Below are 17,411 nucleotides of genomic sequence, written 5' to 3'. Positions count from 1 at the left end.
TTCCACTGATCACCTGCCATAAAATATTGTCTAATTCAGAGCACACCATGACATCAGTTTCTAAACTGAATATTCCATTAAATTCAATACCAATCATATGATGAGTAATAAAACCTTCTGGAAAACTATTTTTGGGCAAGGCGAAAGTTTTGAGGCTGAGAAGTGTAATTAGACCTTACTGCAGGCAGTTTGGGGACTGTTTGATGGATGACCTTTCTTTCAAATTATTCATCCTTGAGAACTGGCATTTCAGAACTGTGTTTAAGCAGAAGTAAGTTCCCCCAGTTTTCAAGGATATGTTCACCAAGACAGATACTGTACAGCAGGAGCTCAGAGGGTGACGTTATGCTGCGGCTGTGAGGTCATTGCCAAACACAGTCTATTTCACATGAACACACTGATGAGTGATACTTTTACAAAGAAATTAATAATTATGCTTCTTTCCCATTAGCCCTCTCATTATTCTTTTGGGTTTCCAATCAGAGAGCAGGTCAGCATACATCAAAAGCTGTCAGCCATCTGAAAGTGCAAGAAAACTGCTTCTCTCTTTCCTTACCAAAAATAACTTCCCCAATGTAGTGAAGAAATGTAAAATTAAGGAGGAATGTGACTTAAGGCAGAGGCCACAGCTATGAGTTCCATAATCTGTGGAGTCATGAGTCTCTTGATAAGGAGGTTTCACTTATGTGGGGTCAAAACATATCCAAAATATTCTTCTGACACTTACCTAGGCACTGGTAGTCTGTAAGGAGATCATCTGTTTCAGTCCAGTCCAGTGCTGCTCCAGAGCCATCGACGCAGAAGAATTTCTTAGTGTCAGGGTCTTGCTGAGAAGGTCTATGCTGGCCATCTTCATCACACTGCAGACCCTGTTCATTGCTCTGACAGTATGTGATACCTGTTACAAGTAAACAAGAAAAAAAAAAAGGTACTTTGATAATGCTGTCACTGGGTTTCACCGAATGGTTCTGGTTGGAAGGGACCTCTGGAGGTCATCTGGTCCAAGCCCCTGCTCAGGCAGGACCACGTGCAGGACCATGTCCATGTTTTTAAACATCTCCATGGTTGGAGACTCCACAACCTTCCTGGGCAACCTGTGCCAGTGCTTCATCACCCTCACAGTAAAAAAGTGTTTCTCGATGCTCAGAGGGAACTTCCTGTGTTCCAGTTTGTGCCCATTTACTCTGGTCCTGTCAATGCAGTAGGAGAATGTTTCAATCTGTAGGAAAAAACTGCTCTAAGTACATCAGAGACTTCACTGAAAATTAATTGATAATTTGCATGGTGTTTCATACTCTGAAACATGGTAGTCTCACTGCTTTTTTGTTACTGCAATCCATATTCCAAACATTTTTAGGATTCTCTGCCATGGATCAGATCTCCATTTATGCTAAGTACTGTAAAGCAAAGAAGTACAGAGAAGAAACTGTATTTTCATACAGGTTTGTTCAGTGCCTGCTGCAATGGATCTGTGAAATGAATCTCTGAACAACAGCACAAAAGCCATCAATCAGTTAATTCAGAAAGCTCTTCAGACATCGTAAGGAGACAGCAGATAAAGAAAGAAGCAAGGTAAATGTGTACATCAGGCCTCTTGGAAAGGTCTGGCACTGAGACTCCGCACACAGGTAAGGTGGAAACCAGGCAGGGAGCAGGTTTAGTTGCAGGCACTTGCAGTAAAGAAAACTGCAAGTGCAGTTAAGAAAACACAGGGAGCAAACTCTTAAGCACAGGAGTCCAATACCTACACAGGGAACACATGGAAATGAAGAATGACAACTTTAGGCAAAATCTAATTGATGTCAGGGTACATTACAATAAACCCATTTTTTTATCCCACCTAAGAGAATAAATAGGTTGAAACAGAACAAAGCAGACCCTATATTCACTGATACTCCCAAGAAACACATCCATACTACTCACTTCTACTTTTATCCATGAGCTAATTCTGCAGACAAAACTGAATTTGGATTTCATAAGTCATTTATTTTATGGAACCGCATGCAAAAATAAGCCATTTAAACTGAATACACCAACTTCAGTAAACATTTTGATAGTTGCTTTGTGGTAAGTATTTGTATTTGTAGGGGGAAAGAGCTGCACAAAGGCAAGATTTCGCAAAGACAAGATGTCACTTTCATGAACACTAAAGTTCATGAAAATGTCAATAAATAACATAAATAAAAAACATAAGAAGGTTTTCACTGATACTGAATGCCCAGATAACATTCCTGAGGACAATGAACACGTCTTAAGGAACCACAACATCCTGGAACAGACTGACCACTCGTTTCTCATGCATTTTTGGTCAAAACACCAGACAGTTTGTCCTGTCTTTGTAAAATGGCTTTGAATGTAAGCAGAAGGGATCATATCCATCCAAAAAACCCCAGAGGGAGGATTTTTTTTTTTTTTAAACTTACAGATAAAAAAAAAAATCTGTTAGTTATTTGAAGCCAGAATACAAAGGATAAGGGAAAAGATGAGTTCAGCTTACAGTGATCAGCGCTGATTGCCCCATAGGAGTTGGTAGTTTTGCCCACAGGACACTTGATACAGGAGGAACATCCTGTCTGATGCTGATAGTAGCCAAGAGGGCAGGGAATGCATTCATCATTCTGGAAATGACTGCCTGGAGGACAAACAACTGCAAAGAGAACAATTACCTTATTACTCTTTTGGAATCCAACCTGTTCAGGCATTTGCACACATATGTGTGGGTGTATATATATATATATCATGCTGGTAGACTTGCCACAGGCTTCAAGCTCTTAATATATGCATTGCTAAGTGTTATAACAAAGATAAACATTCCTTAAATATTCATTAAACTCACCAATGACTGGAATATAGACTGTGGTCTTTTTTTCTCAGATAACCCTAAAAATGTTCTTGAATTAGTGCACATCAAGCTGTTTGGAAATGCCAAGTACGGGTCTGATTTCCGTTTGTCAAATCCATTTGTAATAAGATAATGCACTTTGTGGGTAAGTTGTGAAAGAAAACAGGAACACAAGCTACAAACAGAGTAACTTCTAACACTACAGACAGAATCAGGAAGGTTCCTAGGAGTAGGAACTCCAAAAACATCATACAGAAACCCACCATATGGTAACACTTTCATCCAGAATTCCTGGTAATGAAATTTTTAGTAAGCCCTTCCAAACTAAACAGTAATGGCTGGATTAAAAGTCACTAGTTGTGCACATGACAACCCAAACACAAAACAAAAAGATATTCTTAGAGTCTATATATCATTTTCAGAACAATCAGGAGTAATATTTCCAGCTGAGCAGTTGCATATTACAAAGAAAATTCTTTGTCTTCTGGGAGGTCATGAAATACTGTCTTTCCCTCCAGATAATTCAAATGAACATTTAAAGCAGAAGAGTCACAGACACATTTGCAGGACAATACCTTTACTTTTTTACTTCACAGCTGCTTTCCAGATGTAGATTTCCTTCAAAACACTATGAAATGTATATTTTGGGACTTTGACAAGGTGCAGAACTTCATTTCTGTTCTTTCCCTACATCTTGACAGCAGTTTAAGCTTGTATGAGAGAAACAGTAATGGAAAATTGGCCATCCCCACTATAACCCATATGATGAATTGCTGTTCTGGCCAACACACCGGAATGTAAATTAATTTAACTTACAGAAGCATCTAAATTGTAATAGGCAAAAAAGACAACTAGTATAAAAATGATCATATCTTCCTTCATCTGCTCTAAATGGTCCAGTGGGAAGGTCTAGGATGAGACAACTGTGAGATTGAAATTTTCCTCCCAAGTACGTATCAAGGCAATTATTGTAGGTATAACACATATCTAAAATCAATTAGAGAACCCAAAAATCCTGGATCTGACAGAATTCTTCTTTCTCAAACACATTATTTAATACACAATAGTGTCTGATACACTTTAAAGACATTTTCCAACACATGCAAAAAGGATCATACTCATTGCAAATGAAAAATGGTAGAAATCAAAATGGAATGAGTAATTCATGTCTAAATTGAAGACAAAATGCAAAGGATGAGGGAGACTAATTAAGCAATTAAAGTTTTAAAAGGAACAAATTACGCTTTTCAAAGCATTCTCCCATTTTTGTAGTTTTAGTCACGATGTGAAAGTAACATCTGTGTCTCCTATCACATTTTAAGCAAGTAAAATTACCTTTTGTCTCACACATTAGATTAACAAAAGGGCACAAAAACCAGCAAAAAATGTTGAGGCAGAGATGTATGTTTCGAGACTCTATAACCCTTGGAGGCATGTATCATTTCAGCTATAAGTTATACTTGACAATCACATAGAGGTTAAGTTTGATTTTAGAAGTCAGACAAACTATCATATTGTACTTCTCTCAAGCTTTAACTTTCATATATTTTAACAATATAAGAAACCAGTGAACAGCTTTGAGCCAAAATATCAGAGCTAAGTGTTAGCACTGGGCCCAAACTTGTATCCCTAAAATAGGAAAAAATAAATACAACAATAAAATCCAAATTTAATCCCTTGCTCCTGCACATGAAATTTGTAATCTGGTCTCACTTCTAACTAGACTCAGGCTTCTGCGTACCAGGGGAACAGCATGCTGACTAGCAAAATCCAGTCTAAAGAACAACTCACTGGAACAACTGTGCTGGGATTCCACTCCTCACAGTAACTTCTTTTTACTTAACACCAGCTCTCGCTACACTAAGTGTGCTTAAAAACTGTCATAACTGATCATTACTCAATGCTTGCACTGCTCTTTCCTCCCTCCAGGGATACTGGAAAACTTTGAGATATCAGATTCTTGATCTAGATTATTAGAAATGAAGTCTTGAGCTGCCAGCTCAGGTTTAAATCTAGCACTTTATTTGATTTGGGTTACGTTCTGCTCAAAGCAGCTCTGATAGAATTGCCAAGCATTCTAAATAATAAAAGGAACCAACATAAAAACCTATAATAAAACAAAGATAACTCACAAATACACTTCAGGTTTTCTCCTGAAATAAATTGGGAGAAGAAGGGTTGAATTCATAAAGCTGCCTCCTGAACAATTTCCAACTCTTCTTTTCAACTTACACCTTAGCAAAGAAAGTATCTTTTTCCCCTTTAAAATTTAGCTAAAATATAACTGTTACCTCAGAATCTTAAGGAATTATATTCACAAATACCTGTGGGGTAAAGTAACTCAGTGTAAGACTGAGACAAAGAAAAAATGTCACATAAGAAAAACTAACACATGATACATGTTACCCATTCTACAAGCAGAAAAATATGGAACACAGCTACAATAGATGCAAACCTAAAGAAACAGATGACTGTAACTAAAATACATGAGATGAAGAGGCAAGTTCATGCAACGTGCATGTTCCTACACAAAAATATTGTTTACTGAGAACACCAGAAAGCTGCTGCTACTAAGAGCTGTCCATACTTCCTAAAGCAAGAGGAAATATCACTTACAGTGAAATAGAAACAAACAAATCAATAAGATCAGGATCTGAAACAACAATTTGTATTTCAATAACAAGGTGGAGAAGAGCATAAAGAAATCCCTGTCACCCTCACACAACTTTGATTTCTGTAATCACAGTTAATACTTCTTAGTACTAGTCCCTATTATTAGTAGAGAAACAGACCCAGACAGGATAAATGACCAGAACATATCCATAATCCAAATAAAACTGAAAATATATATATAAATATCTCAGAGGAACCAGAAATAAAATTCCTAAATCCTTTGTTTAGAATAAAATATGCATTCTTACTACACAAGCCAGTGTCCAGTAGCATGTGTACCATGACAACTTAGAATATGAAATCTCTGCTAAAACCTGGGGCAGAAACTGTCTCCTGTCCACATCTCTATGATAAGTCTGTTTTACTGAGTGATTTTTTTCTACAGCTAGCTGGTTCGAATATATATGAACTAACTCACAAGGCAAATTAATTCACTGCTTCCTAGAGGACTTTATCCCTAGTAGGAAATATTTGGCAGAAAGATCCAATTCTTTGTAAGTTCTTCTGCTCTAAGTGATGGACTTTACTTAATAAATGATACCTTTAATCAGTACAACAGTACCTCTTGTTAGGTAACTGTAAGTTGTTACAGACTCTGGATTCTCAGTAGGAATTAATCTTTTTTCTGCATGATGTATTTAAATAACCAAAATCTGAAGTGACTATGGAAATGAACTGAAACTGCAGTCAACTTACCCTTAAAGGTCCAATCTGGAAACTGTAGCAGTTCAGAACTGAATCATCACTTGATTACTTTGAAGCCCTTGACCAGTCATTAGGAAGCTCTCCTAACTTAAGAAGAACCACCATACCAAGCAGGGAGCTAAGCTGTTTTCATTTATTTTGACTTGTTCTTAGGGTCCCTAACTTAAGCTGCATAGTGTTGAAGTTTTCCCACCTGAAAATATTCCCTGTATTGGAATATTCAATTCCTGCTTATTCAATACCTGCTACTGTTAATCTGATACCTAGAAGAGGTACATCCCTCCTCTGTTCCCCCCCCCAAAAAGCTAGACATAGTGAATACATCCCAAACAGACATAAGTAAGACAGACTCACTGAGGCTAACTGGGCCAATGAGAACGATCAGGGTTGCACCATAGGAGGGCTGATGTTGATAGAAACAAGAGTGGGGCTGTTAAGGCAAAGGCTCTTTGGCAGTAGGACCTGGTACACAGCACTGCTGGGCACTGCCACAGGGATCTGTTGAAAAGGTAGTTTTGGCAGTCCTAAGCAGGGTGTTGGCAGAAAGGCAGCCCATTCCAGGGAAACAGACTAGAAGGAAAGATTAAACGAGGGCAGAAGTGCAATCAGGTCTGGCTGTTGGCCAACACTGAGAAAGCTTTCATCTGATCTGGATGGACTTGGCCCAGGAATTCACAATCTCAGGATTTTGTCATTTCTGCATCTAGGTTTCTATTCTGGGTAACGTATCATCATCAGAAGCACTGGCTACATTATCTTGCCGAAATCTTCTTATTCAGGATAACATACATTACAGAAAGACCTTCTATTACCAGACAGATTTAAAAAATTTCAAAAAATGTTTGCAAAACCTTCTATACAATGTCAGTGCCATGATGCCTATTTCCAAATCATTGGTTCAACACAAGGACTGAACAGTAAGCAAAGCACTAATTCCCATCTCTCCTCAGATTTATCATTCACGTTGGTGCTTCATGCCTTTCACATATTAACTATAAACACAAGTTCACTAATGATTCAGCTTTATACTGATTCCTAACTACATCAAATAAGGGAAATCTAAGCAGAGACATACCACATCCTTGTGAATTTGGGATTGTTTTCCCAAGAGATGAAATTCTTCGAAATCCTCTTCTACATCCTAGCTGCACACTCAGAGACAGATCAAACTCTTCATCCCGGGGAAAATCAATGAAAGAATCTGCTAGGAACTGCTTGGAGTCCAAATGCAGCAGAAAATCACCATCCTTAATCTCTTTTATAAATGCTCCAATGAGATTTTCTCCAACAATTGCATTTTCTAAATGGGGAAAAAATACAACAAAATAGCATGAAAGAGATTTCCAATATGGGAATGGATAATCACAGAAACTGATGAACTTTAAGTTAAAAACATAGGCAGATACAGAAATAGAAGCATGTTAACAAACAGCAGACAAGAATGAATCTGTAGTGTCTATCAGATTAAAGGTTTAATCTCAATATATGTAGAGGGTGCTAAAGAAACAGCAAAAGAACACAACAAAAAATGGCATGTTCAAAAACTAGAGCATCAAAGAACAAAACTTGATTTCTGAGTTACAAAAATTCAGCAGATGAAAACCTGGATTATCTGACATTCAGATTTAATTTATTCCTGTTTCTGTCAATGGGTGTAATTTGTTTCTTTTTCAGCATTTTATTGGCTTATTTTTGAAGGCCAGCATCTGTAACAATATAACAGTCACCTTCCATGACACTACTGATATTCAATATATCCACCTATGCAACAGAAACTCTTCAAAATTGCTGAAGCTGGTGTTTAAAGCTGGAAAACAGTGAGTACCTTTCCTACTCTGTATATTCTTAGTTGCTCAGATAGCTTTCCTTTTGATGACTTGTGCAAGGACAATTTTCAGTGCTAGATCAAGAGAAAATTTCCCAGTTTGACTGGACCAGAAGTACTACAAGAACAGTGTTCCCAGAAGATTTTGTTTGCTATCACATTCTGTTTATCTCTGCAGGGTTTACGACATTGAACGAAATATTGACATGGTTTACTGGTCCAAATTTGCAAGACAAGGGCCTCCTGTAGTTACAGGTGTTGGGCAGCCTAGTAACCCAGCAAATGGGAAGCCCTGCACCCTATGTACTTTGAGTTTTGCAACTACACTAATGACTTTAGCCATTGAATTTTCATGGGGGAGGATGTTATATACATAAAGAGAGTGTGAGGAATGTTGCAGATTATTATATTGTGACTAAGATTATTATATTGTGACTGAGGTGTCCAAGGCAAATAGTTGAGTGTATCATTGCCTTCTCACATAGCGAGTTTCCCAACCTTGCACTATAGCCCACAGGTATCTTTTCAGTTGTGCAAGGAAAGAATTTCACAGCCAGGTACGAGGCTTCAGTGACGTAGCGCTGCCCTCCTGTCCATGCTGAACAGACTATGGATGTACAATGCTTTTTCTAAAAAATCATCTTAGACCTTTAATACTGAAAGCTCAGGTGTCGTCTCTTCCTGAATGTTGGTCTGTAGCCAGCTGCTGTCATGTAGATGTTGTTTCCCCTCTTGCAAAGGCGGGACACGAGATTTTTACACTTATGGGCTAAAGTGAGCAGACCTCACATTAAAGTTGATAGCTGTCCTTGTATTCTCAATGCTCTGTTTCCTCCAGCTTTGAGCAACATATCCTTCTGCTGCACTGACACATACTATCATCAACAAAATAGCTCCTAGTTTTGTTTAGCGCCAGACCAAAATTATACTTAGCACTCTACGAAATAATTGGAGATCACCACATAAGCAACAACACTTTGCAAATTTTTTGGCAGAAATTGTCTCATAACTGAAAGCAGGAATAAGTAAATTAGCCTTTATTCAAGCAAATATCCTTCTGAATTGTCTAGTGACTAGCTGTAGCAGAATTCAAAATAACCTTGAAATGACAGCTGAAAGGAATTCACATGTAGAAAAGAGGCAAACAATCAAACCAGGAAAAGCCCACTTAGGTCTGTTGAATGTCCTTTAGACTGAAATGTTTCACTGTGTTGAAAAGTTCTTAACACCATCACTAAATGTGACCCCCCTATGACCAGATTATGTATCCATGCATATATAATATCCTTTATATTCAGAGTATATAAACACGATATATATATAACTGTAGTATACATGTTCATGCATTGCAAGTAGACATCCTGGAATGTCTCAACAGAGAACAATTCAGTGCCTGGCAGACATACCAGCCACAAACTCACTGGTAACATCTTACATGATCTGCCTTGGTTCTGCCCTTTCAGCATGGTTGGCCAGCTTGGGGCCACACTTCCCTCCTGACATGGAACCTAGCTTCTGGTCCAAAATGTGTTTCATGGGACCTTCAGCCTGTTCTAAAGCATGGCAGATACAATAGTGCTTCCCTGGTTTTCTTCCTCTTTTGCTGCACAATTTTGGCAATTCAGGTTACTACGCATCTCATACATTGTTAGATTTACTGGAAGTTCTTACTAAGCATTTCTCCAGGGCCTGGTATACCTTTAGGGACTTAGACTTCTCAGGGGACAATACATTTTTTCACATACAGAAATATCCTGCCATTTGTTGCATCTTGTGTTGTACAGTGGGAAGAAATCTGATTTAAGGTTTGCTTCTGTTGAATGAAACACTAGTTTCAACAGGAAAGGGAACATATATAAACTTAGAGTTTATATTGGCCAAATGAGAAAGTGAGAGAAAAGGGAAAGAAAATAAAGTAAATTTGTTCTTTTTTAAATTTTCTTTAAGGAAAATACAGAGCACAAAGACGCAGCTTAAAATGCTGATTGTATAGGGCAGGGATTGATTTCCTCCAGTCTCACTGATGAAGACTGTTTACTATATGTTCATCCACCAAAAGATCATTTTTATAGTCCATAGTATTTTTGCCTATTCAACAGAAAAGAGAAAAATTGTTGCAAGTGTTCCTCAATATTTTAGAGCTGAGGTCTAAGCTACAAAGGCAAATGGCATAAGATCCTTCAGGAAGGGATTTGCACAGCTTTGGAATTTAGTACATGAAAATATCTGCAAGAAAAAAAAAAACAGCATTCACGAGTGATTTAGATTTGAGGCTCTCCATTGGGAATTTATGCACACTGTCCTTTTGTAGCAATTTTTTTCTCAGCTACTTCACAGGAGAAAACAAAAAGCAAGACTTCTCATTTACCCGTAAAGAAGTTAGGAGAAGAACAAAGCTATTTTAGTAATGTAGATGATTTTCAAATCAGTGAGCCAATTTGCTCACTTTGTGTAAATACACCAAGAAGCACCTCAGACAGAAAGACCCAAAGCTGCCTTAGAAGGTAATGGAAGTTGATGGTGCCAAGCATATACAGAGAGCAAATTCTGCTCTGCCTCTTCAGAAACCATACAGTCATCCCCTGAAAAGCAATTTTAGTACTATGGGGAAATTATAATGTGGAGAGGGTCAAAAATGTAACACCCTCAAAGTGGAACACTTTCAAAAGTAAAGTTTGATGTAAAATAATTTGATCTATCTTCTGCAAACTTCTTGAATATTCATGTTTCCCTTATAAACTGGAGTGACTGAATGAGTGTAAACATGAACAGACTGTAAAGCCAGGAACCACACAGACCACTGCAGCCGCTGACTGCTTCCCGAAGGCTTTTGAATTCAGTTCTGATCAGGTAAAAACTGCTGTGGGGCACACGTCTCTAAGTCCCAAAGGGAGGGAAGGACACATATGTAGTGGTGGAAACACAACTGCAAAGCAGTAAATCTGGAGAAAAGGTGGCATAGAGAGCATTTAAACTCGGGCTATGTCTTTTACATCTTTTATTTTAAAGGGAAACACTGACTGCTTTGAAAGAAGTTCCTTACACTATTCCTAACTTGGTTGGAAACAACAGCAAAGATCTGCCAGTCAGTGGTCTCTGCATACTTGCTCTAGGGTGTCTGAGGTAAGGGTCATTCTTTAGTGTCAAAGGTAATGTAATAAATAGAAAAAGTGGAAGAAGAAAGGGAAAGGAGAAAAAAAAAAAAAAAAAGACTGGAAGAAATTAGTTATATTTTTGGCAATGTGCGAATTGTGTTTGTCTGTGTCCAACCCAATAAGGAACACAATCTTTTCCACTACTGAGGACATGCTCAATGGAAATTAATATCTGGACAGTTCAGCTCATGCCTGATAAAGTAATTTTCAATATCTCAGTTAAGGAAGCTGGGAGAGGCAGTGCTATCTGAAAGAAACATTCAAATATAGCTCCTTTCCACTGTGCAGTCACAGCCTGAAAAGAGAAATATATCAACACCAACAGCACAAAAACACAACTCCTGTGTTATAAAGACAGACTATTTCAGTGAGTATAATACCTTGCTAGCGCCTCCTAAGAGAAGACACAGGGAAGTAGAACAATTAAAAGCAAAGCAGATTTAATTCACAAAAATATCAGAGGAAAAAGACCTTACCAATATCATGTAAGTCAGGGAGAGAAGCTGCCGGGATGTTTTCCAGCTGAGTCCTCCACGTGACGTTCACCCCCAGACGGTCCACACTCAGGCATTCGACATAGACAGTGGAATCATCACAGACAGAAACCGAGCCAGTATTTCCAAATGCATTTACCTCAAATACAAAATTAAATGAAAGCATGGTTAGTCAACATGAGAACCTTCTAGTTCTTGCTTTTCCCTATTCATTTGCACTGTGCTATGCTCAAAAGCAGCATTTTCAAAAGGGCCTGTAAAAACAGAGTAGGAAAAGACAATTTCAGCAGGTCATTTACTCACTCTAAGAACAGTCAAAATGTTCTCTTCTATCAAAATATATTTTTAATAAATATTGGACTGATGTGATATGACTTCTATGGCTACAATTAAGCTGATCTGCCAATGTGGGGTCAGTGAGACTAAACATCCTATTTTCCCAGTCATCCATATGAGAGTGCTGCCAGTCCTGATGGATTTCATGGTATGTTCTGCTCTTCCACCTCTCCCAAACAGGTAAAGTTCTACTTTCTGTCTCACCTTTTTTTTTTATTTAATAGAAAAACTCTCAACCAAACAAAAAAATAACCCCACCACGAACAGAGAATAAGAAATTGAAATTACCTGGAGGTGACATAAACCACGAGCTTTCAACTCATCTAAAATAAATATCTGGAATGCCTGGAGTAATCCAGAGTAGTCAGAACTACAGATCTTCTCAGGAGGCAGTAGTAGTTGAAAATGTGCTTGAGCTTGGACTGTCTGAAATAATTGGAGCTCTAAAAATTAAGTAAAAAGGGCATTTAGTAGCCTCACTAATGTAGAAACTGACTTTCAAAGTTACTTTGAGAAAAAACAACACTGATTTGGCATTTTGATCTTCCATCAACAGGACCTCCCCATTTCTAGGTGAAAACAGTAGAGTTGTCGGTAGTAAATAATAAGCAGCAAGAGACATGTTTGGCATATATACATGTGTTGTGCATTAGGGAAAAATCCAAGTGATATAGTTATATAATAATAAAGACATATTTTACAGTGAAGCACTAACTCACAGAAGGCTAAGGAACAATCTGGATCATTAATGATGATTTTTTTTTAAGCCATAGCAGATAGGAATTTCCAGAGAACTAGATGAAAGCTGACATTATGCTGATACTTAGAAAAGAAACAGGAGACAGGAATTATTGACCTGTCCACCTCTGCTTCTCTTAGACACAATCACGAAAAGACTTCTATTAAAAAAGGAATTAAATGGTTAAAGCAATTAATACTAATTCACATGGGCTTTCAGAAACCTACCTTGTCAAATTAACTGGGAATCAAGTTTTAGGAGCGAATAAATCTGACTGCATAATAATGGTATTGATATGGACATCTACAAGGGCCTTCCAATTTTTTGATAGCAAACCAAGTGACACAAATCACAGAAATCAATGAGAAATCTGTGAGCTCATCAGTCACATGATGAAATCTATGAAAATCTATTTAGTCAGTTTTTAGCCAGAAAAAAAAAAAAAAAAAAAGGTGCAAACTTCTTGTCTCCACTGGATTTACTCTTATCCCAGGCTTCAGGTTTGTTGTCTCAGATTCAGCACAGCCGTCATGCTGTCATGCCACCTCCAAGTGGAGCTGGCTCTTATCCCACAGCCTGGAGAAGTGGCAGAGCTCTCCCTCATTTACCTCCTCTACAGACCCTTGCTGCATTGCAAACAACTGTCACTGGTGGAGCACAATTCCCCATTCCTTGTCCCAGAATGAGCCTGGGAAAGCCTGGAGAGCTTCCAAGGAGAATGGTGGGAGGAACCAGAGGACACAAAAGCCTGCTTCTTCCTGCAAGGCACAAAGCCCTCTATCTGTTTAGTTTATCAGAGAGTACTTAAGGGTGGACTTAACCACAATCTCTAAGTGTACACAGAAAGAACAGGAAATAAGATTTTTAAGAGTGTGGGTAATTATCTATTGGAACAAATTGCTATGTGTTGAATGGGGTGAATTCTCCATTATCATGAAGTTCATTCAATCCCTTTCTGATGTGTTGGGAATTTTTTCTCTTTCCTTAAAACCATGCTCTATTTCAAACACAAATTACTGGCGGAAGTCCTTAGCTTGCATTAAACAGCAGCTTGTACCAGATTACCACACACGCCCTCCTGTCCTTACAAACAGATTCAACTTTCAAACAAATTCAACTGCCATCAGGCAAACATGAAAGTTACTTCATAACATGCTACAAAGACCTAGCAAACATGATTAGAGACAGACAAAAGTCTCAGTCCGAAATTGAAAATTTAAAAACATTTATATTTGGAACAGAAAAACTGGGGTACAACTGGAAATGTGTCAATGCAGGGGTTTCCTAAATGGGTTTCTGGAGATGAAGAGTAGCTGCCAACCTGGCATCAAGATCTGCATTTCTCAAAGTTCAGCACTGCTACAAATTGCCCTTTTGGTCAGAATGTATCTCTATTTGAAATAATTGAGAAGACCAACATTAATACCCAATTACATAAGCTCTGAATAGACAACTATTTCTTCCAAGATTTGAAGTGCCATTTTTTTCCTGAAAGAAAAATGGTTTAAAAAATACCACAGGTCAGCCAACAAAGACAAAAATAATCCTAAAAACAGACTGCTGCGAAAAGATGCAGAAGTAACAGTGACTTGATTATGCAAATAAACAGTCAAGTTCTGCCAAATTCAAACATCTGGCACTCATCTGTTCTTCCAGGACTAAGAAGTTCCATCAGAAGCACTTCATGGTGCCAGCATCTTTTAACTAACAAAGAAAAATCTGCATATAGATTGAATAACTATTTATAGCTATATTATTACAGAAAAGCAGGACTGTTTCCAGCATAGGAGCCAGCCAAGAGACAGAGATGAAGATGGCAGAAGACAGGACTAATCTACTGCACCTTAATTTAGCAACTCCCATATAACTGTTGTTTCCAATTATTGTCATTCACACGGTAGCTTCATGGTGAAAGTGGGTTTTTGTACATCTATTTACATTGTTCTGTGCCCTCCCCAACCCATGGCAGTTTGGACATACTCTGGCAGGCCTGGTAGAGTGGGGCAGCCGAGACCCATCGACGCTGTTGCACATCACACTGAAATAAGGCGCTGGAAGAGGCCCTGTGGAAGCCCTGGCGACACACCAGCCAGCACTGCTGAATGCTTGAAGCTTGCCCAGAAACGTTTTCACAAAATATAGCTCCATTGAGAATAGATGAGGCACCGAATGGCAGAACGCAGTGCGGACCTTTAGGAACATGAGAAGGGGGATATATTAGTGGCAAACCATGAAGCACTTCTAGTAAAAAGTCCACAAAACTCTTGTATCAACAGAGAAAACCTAGACAGCACCCCGTGCATTTCCCACTCATCTCAACTTGGATCTGGTCTGATGTCAGCATGGTTCACTTTACTAAAGCTGATGAAAAGACACATATGACTTTGATGGGTAATGCATTGGGTCCAGAAAGCTATGTGCATGGTTTCTAAGAACAGATAAGTTTAAACCAGCCATGAATAAATTTAAGCAGGAAATGAGAAGGAGGTTTCTAACCATCAGCAGAACAAACCTGTACAAAAGCTATCCAGTGGAAACAGGCAGGGCCAAAAAAGAGCAAAGTAATCTCAATTCCCTTTAGAGCAAAATTTTAAAACTCTAAGATCAGGAGCTCATGACTATGGTGTCTTCAACAGCACCAGGATGTTTCTGGTGACCCAGCAGGTCCTCACTAGTAGTGTACAGCTTTGGAGTTGGAACCACAAAGTTTACTCTATCAACTCACTCTGCATCAATACCATCATTTCTACCCTGCTAGCCCACTGTAACAGACTATTACAGGCCAACTACAACGAGAATTAATTTCTATTAATCACTAAAAACTAACTGCTGCACTCAATATTAGCCAAATCCTAACCTAATTACTGAATATATCTAGTAATAACTAAACGCTTCTGAGTTCTAGAGCTACAAAACATGGTAAAAAAAACCAACTTCCTTGTTTAGAAGTAAATATAAAGGAAAGGATGTTCTCATACAATTCACTTGCTTGGTGTATATATAGATAATTTTCCAAATAGCAATGCTCAGATCAGTCCAAACCTCCCTAGTCACTGGAGGAAGACAAACGTTGCTGATGGTTCAAGAATGAGCAGCCTCTCTCTCCTTCTGATGGAGATATGACGATTAATTCCTTAATTTTGCAGCCACTTCAGTTAAAGCTTAAAACATTGCAGGATGAATCTGGGATCCAGTGTGCACAGTACATCTTTGTTTTCCAACCCTGAGCACTTCAATGCCAAAATAAAACTTTCATATCTGTCTCTCTGAATTGCCAAATGCATTTTTTTTCCAAGTCTCCTTTATAGCATCTTTTCTGCAATAACTCTGTAAATGGGGCCACTACATTCCTTCTCTTTGCTCATTGACTCTGTATCCAGTCTCTTTTTCAGTAAAGGCAGAAACCTGGCATCCTTGCTTAACAAACTTTTAATAAACTCCTGAGGTTTTAGAACCAAAAGTTATCACTGTAAAAGTGACACTAATACTTAGCCTGACCAATGTAAACTACATCCACCATTATGTGTAAATTACATTAATAACTCTTTATACAAAGTATATAAAAATCAGTCTGTGGTCTCTTTATTGCTCTAAGACATTTCTATATCCAGCAAGTCAAATCCAGCCCCAGCTGTATGCTGCTACAGCCTGTTGCAATGAGAGTTGGTGTGTGAAGCAGGGAAATAGCCAGCCCCCAAAACATAAGTAATGGATGGTTTCCTGGTGTGACTCACAGGTTTCAGTTCACAATCAGTAATTTGTTCATTTATCCCTCTACAGATATCATCTCATTAACTATCATTATCAAGCCTGCACCATTTTGTCATTCTTCTACTTCTGCCCCAATTTCTCAGTCCTGTGGGAGTGAAACAGAATCCAGTTGAATATTGACACTTCTTTCATAGATGTTTTTAAAGATTTCCATAAGGAAAATACTGTCTCCAGGACCTTCTCTGGAAGGCTTTCTCTCCTCTATCTCTACTCAGAGCTGTGGAAAGCGGGCATGAGGATGGAAGATGCATGACGATTACTAGGATACTTGGCATCATCTGTTTGGTGCATGTCAACTAGAAAAAGTTGGATTTTACTTCTGATGGAAATGATTAAGCAAATGAAAACCTCATTGCATGCACTGGGCACTGGTGAAGTTATTACTTGCTGTTTACAGCTGTCTGTTCTAATGTTGGGGGAGAAGTTTATCAAATTTCCCACCACAACAGCTTCTTTTGCTGATAGACAAGGTCTCCAAGAGAGTGAGATAGTACTCATTTCCCTTTTTTCTGAACAATTATTAGCAGTTCCCAGGACTAGAGGTATGAGGCTGGATAGACCGGGGGGAAAATTAGCTTTTGCTTCTTTATTCTTGCACAATAACTAAGTTGTTTAGCATGAAAAATTTCCATTGCTATTTCAAAATCCAGGAAAATAATTAAAGAATTTTTCAATGGTATTTCTATGTAGAAAATAACAAATAGTTTTCAGTAAAGCCAGGTTTCCACTATATTTTCAAAGCAGTTCTCTCCGTTCAGTCTTTTTAAAAATAAAAGTCATTAATCATTCAGTCACTGTTTCCTTTAGGAAAAGTACAGCATTACAGGATCACAAGAAACATCAGACATGCATGCAAAATTCAAAATCTCTT

General features: G+C 38.3%; 1 protein-coding gene across 1 annotated transcript in view; it reads right to left on the bottom strand.

The window, feature by feature from the left end:
• Positions 1-17,411, bottom strand: part of TG (thyroglobulin) — a 162,036-nt gene that overhangs the window by 118,232 nt on the left and 26,393 nt on the right. The window contains exons 17-22 of the mRNA XM_074888192.1: positions 14,750-14,959; positions 12,319-12,473; positions 11,677-11,833; positions 7,296-7,520; positions 2,498-2,647; positions 728-898 (exon numbers count right to left, since the gene is read on the bottom strand). Coding sequence (XP_074744293.1) covers positions 728-898; positions 2,498-2,647; positions 7,296-7,520; positions 11,677-11,833; positions 12,319-12,473; positions 14,750-14,959 — 1,068 coding nt within the window. The remainder of the gene's footprint in view (positions 1-727; positions 899-2,497; positions 2,648-7,295; positions 7,521-11,676; positions 11,834-12,318; positions 12,474-14,749; positions 14,960-17,411) is intronic.

Source organism: Strix uralensis, chromosome 1 (genome assembly GCF_047716275.1).
Source record: "Strix uralensis isolate ZFMK-TIS-50842 chromosome 1, bStrUra1, whole genome shotgun sequence".
NCBI lineage: Eukaryota > Metazoa > Chordata > Aves > Strigiformes > Strigidae > Strix > Strix uralensis.
This window is presented reverse-complemented; position numbering and strand designations above follow the sequence as displayed.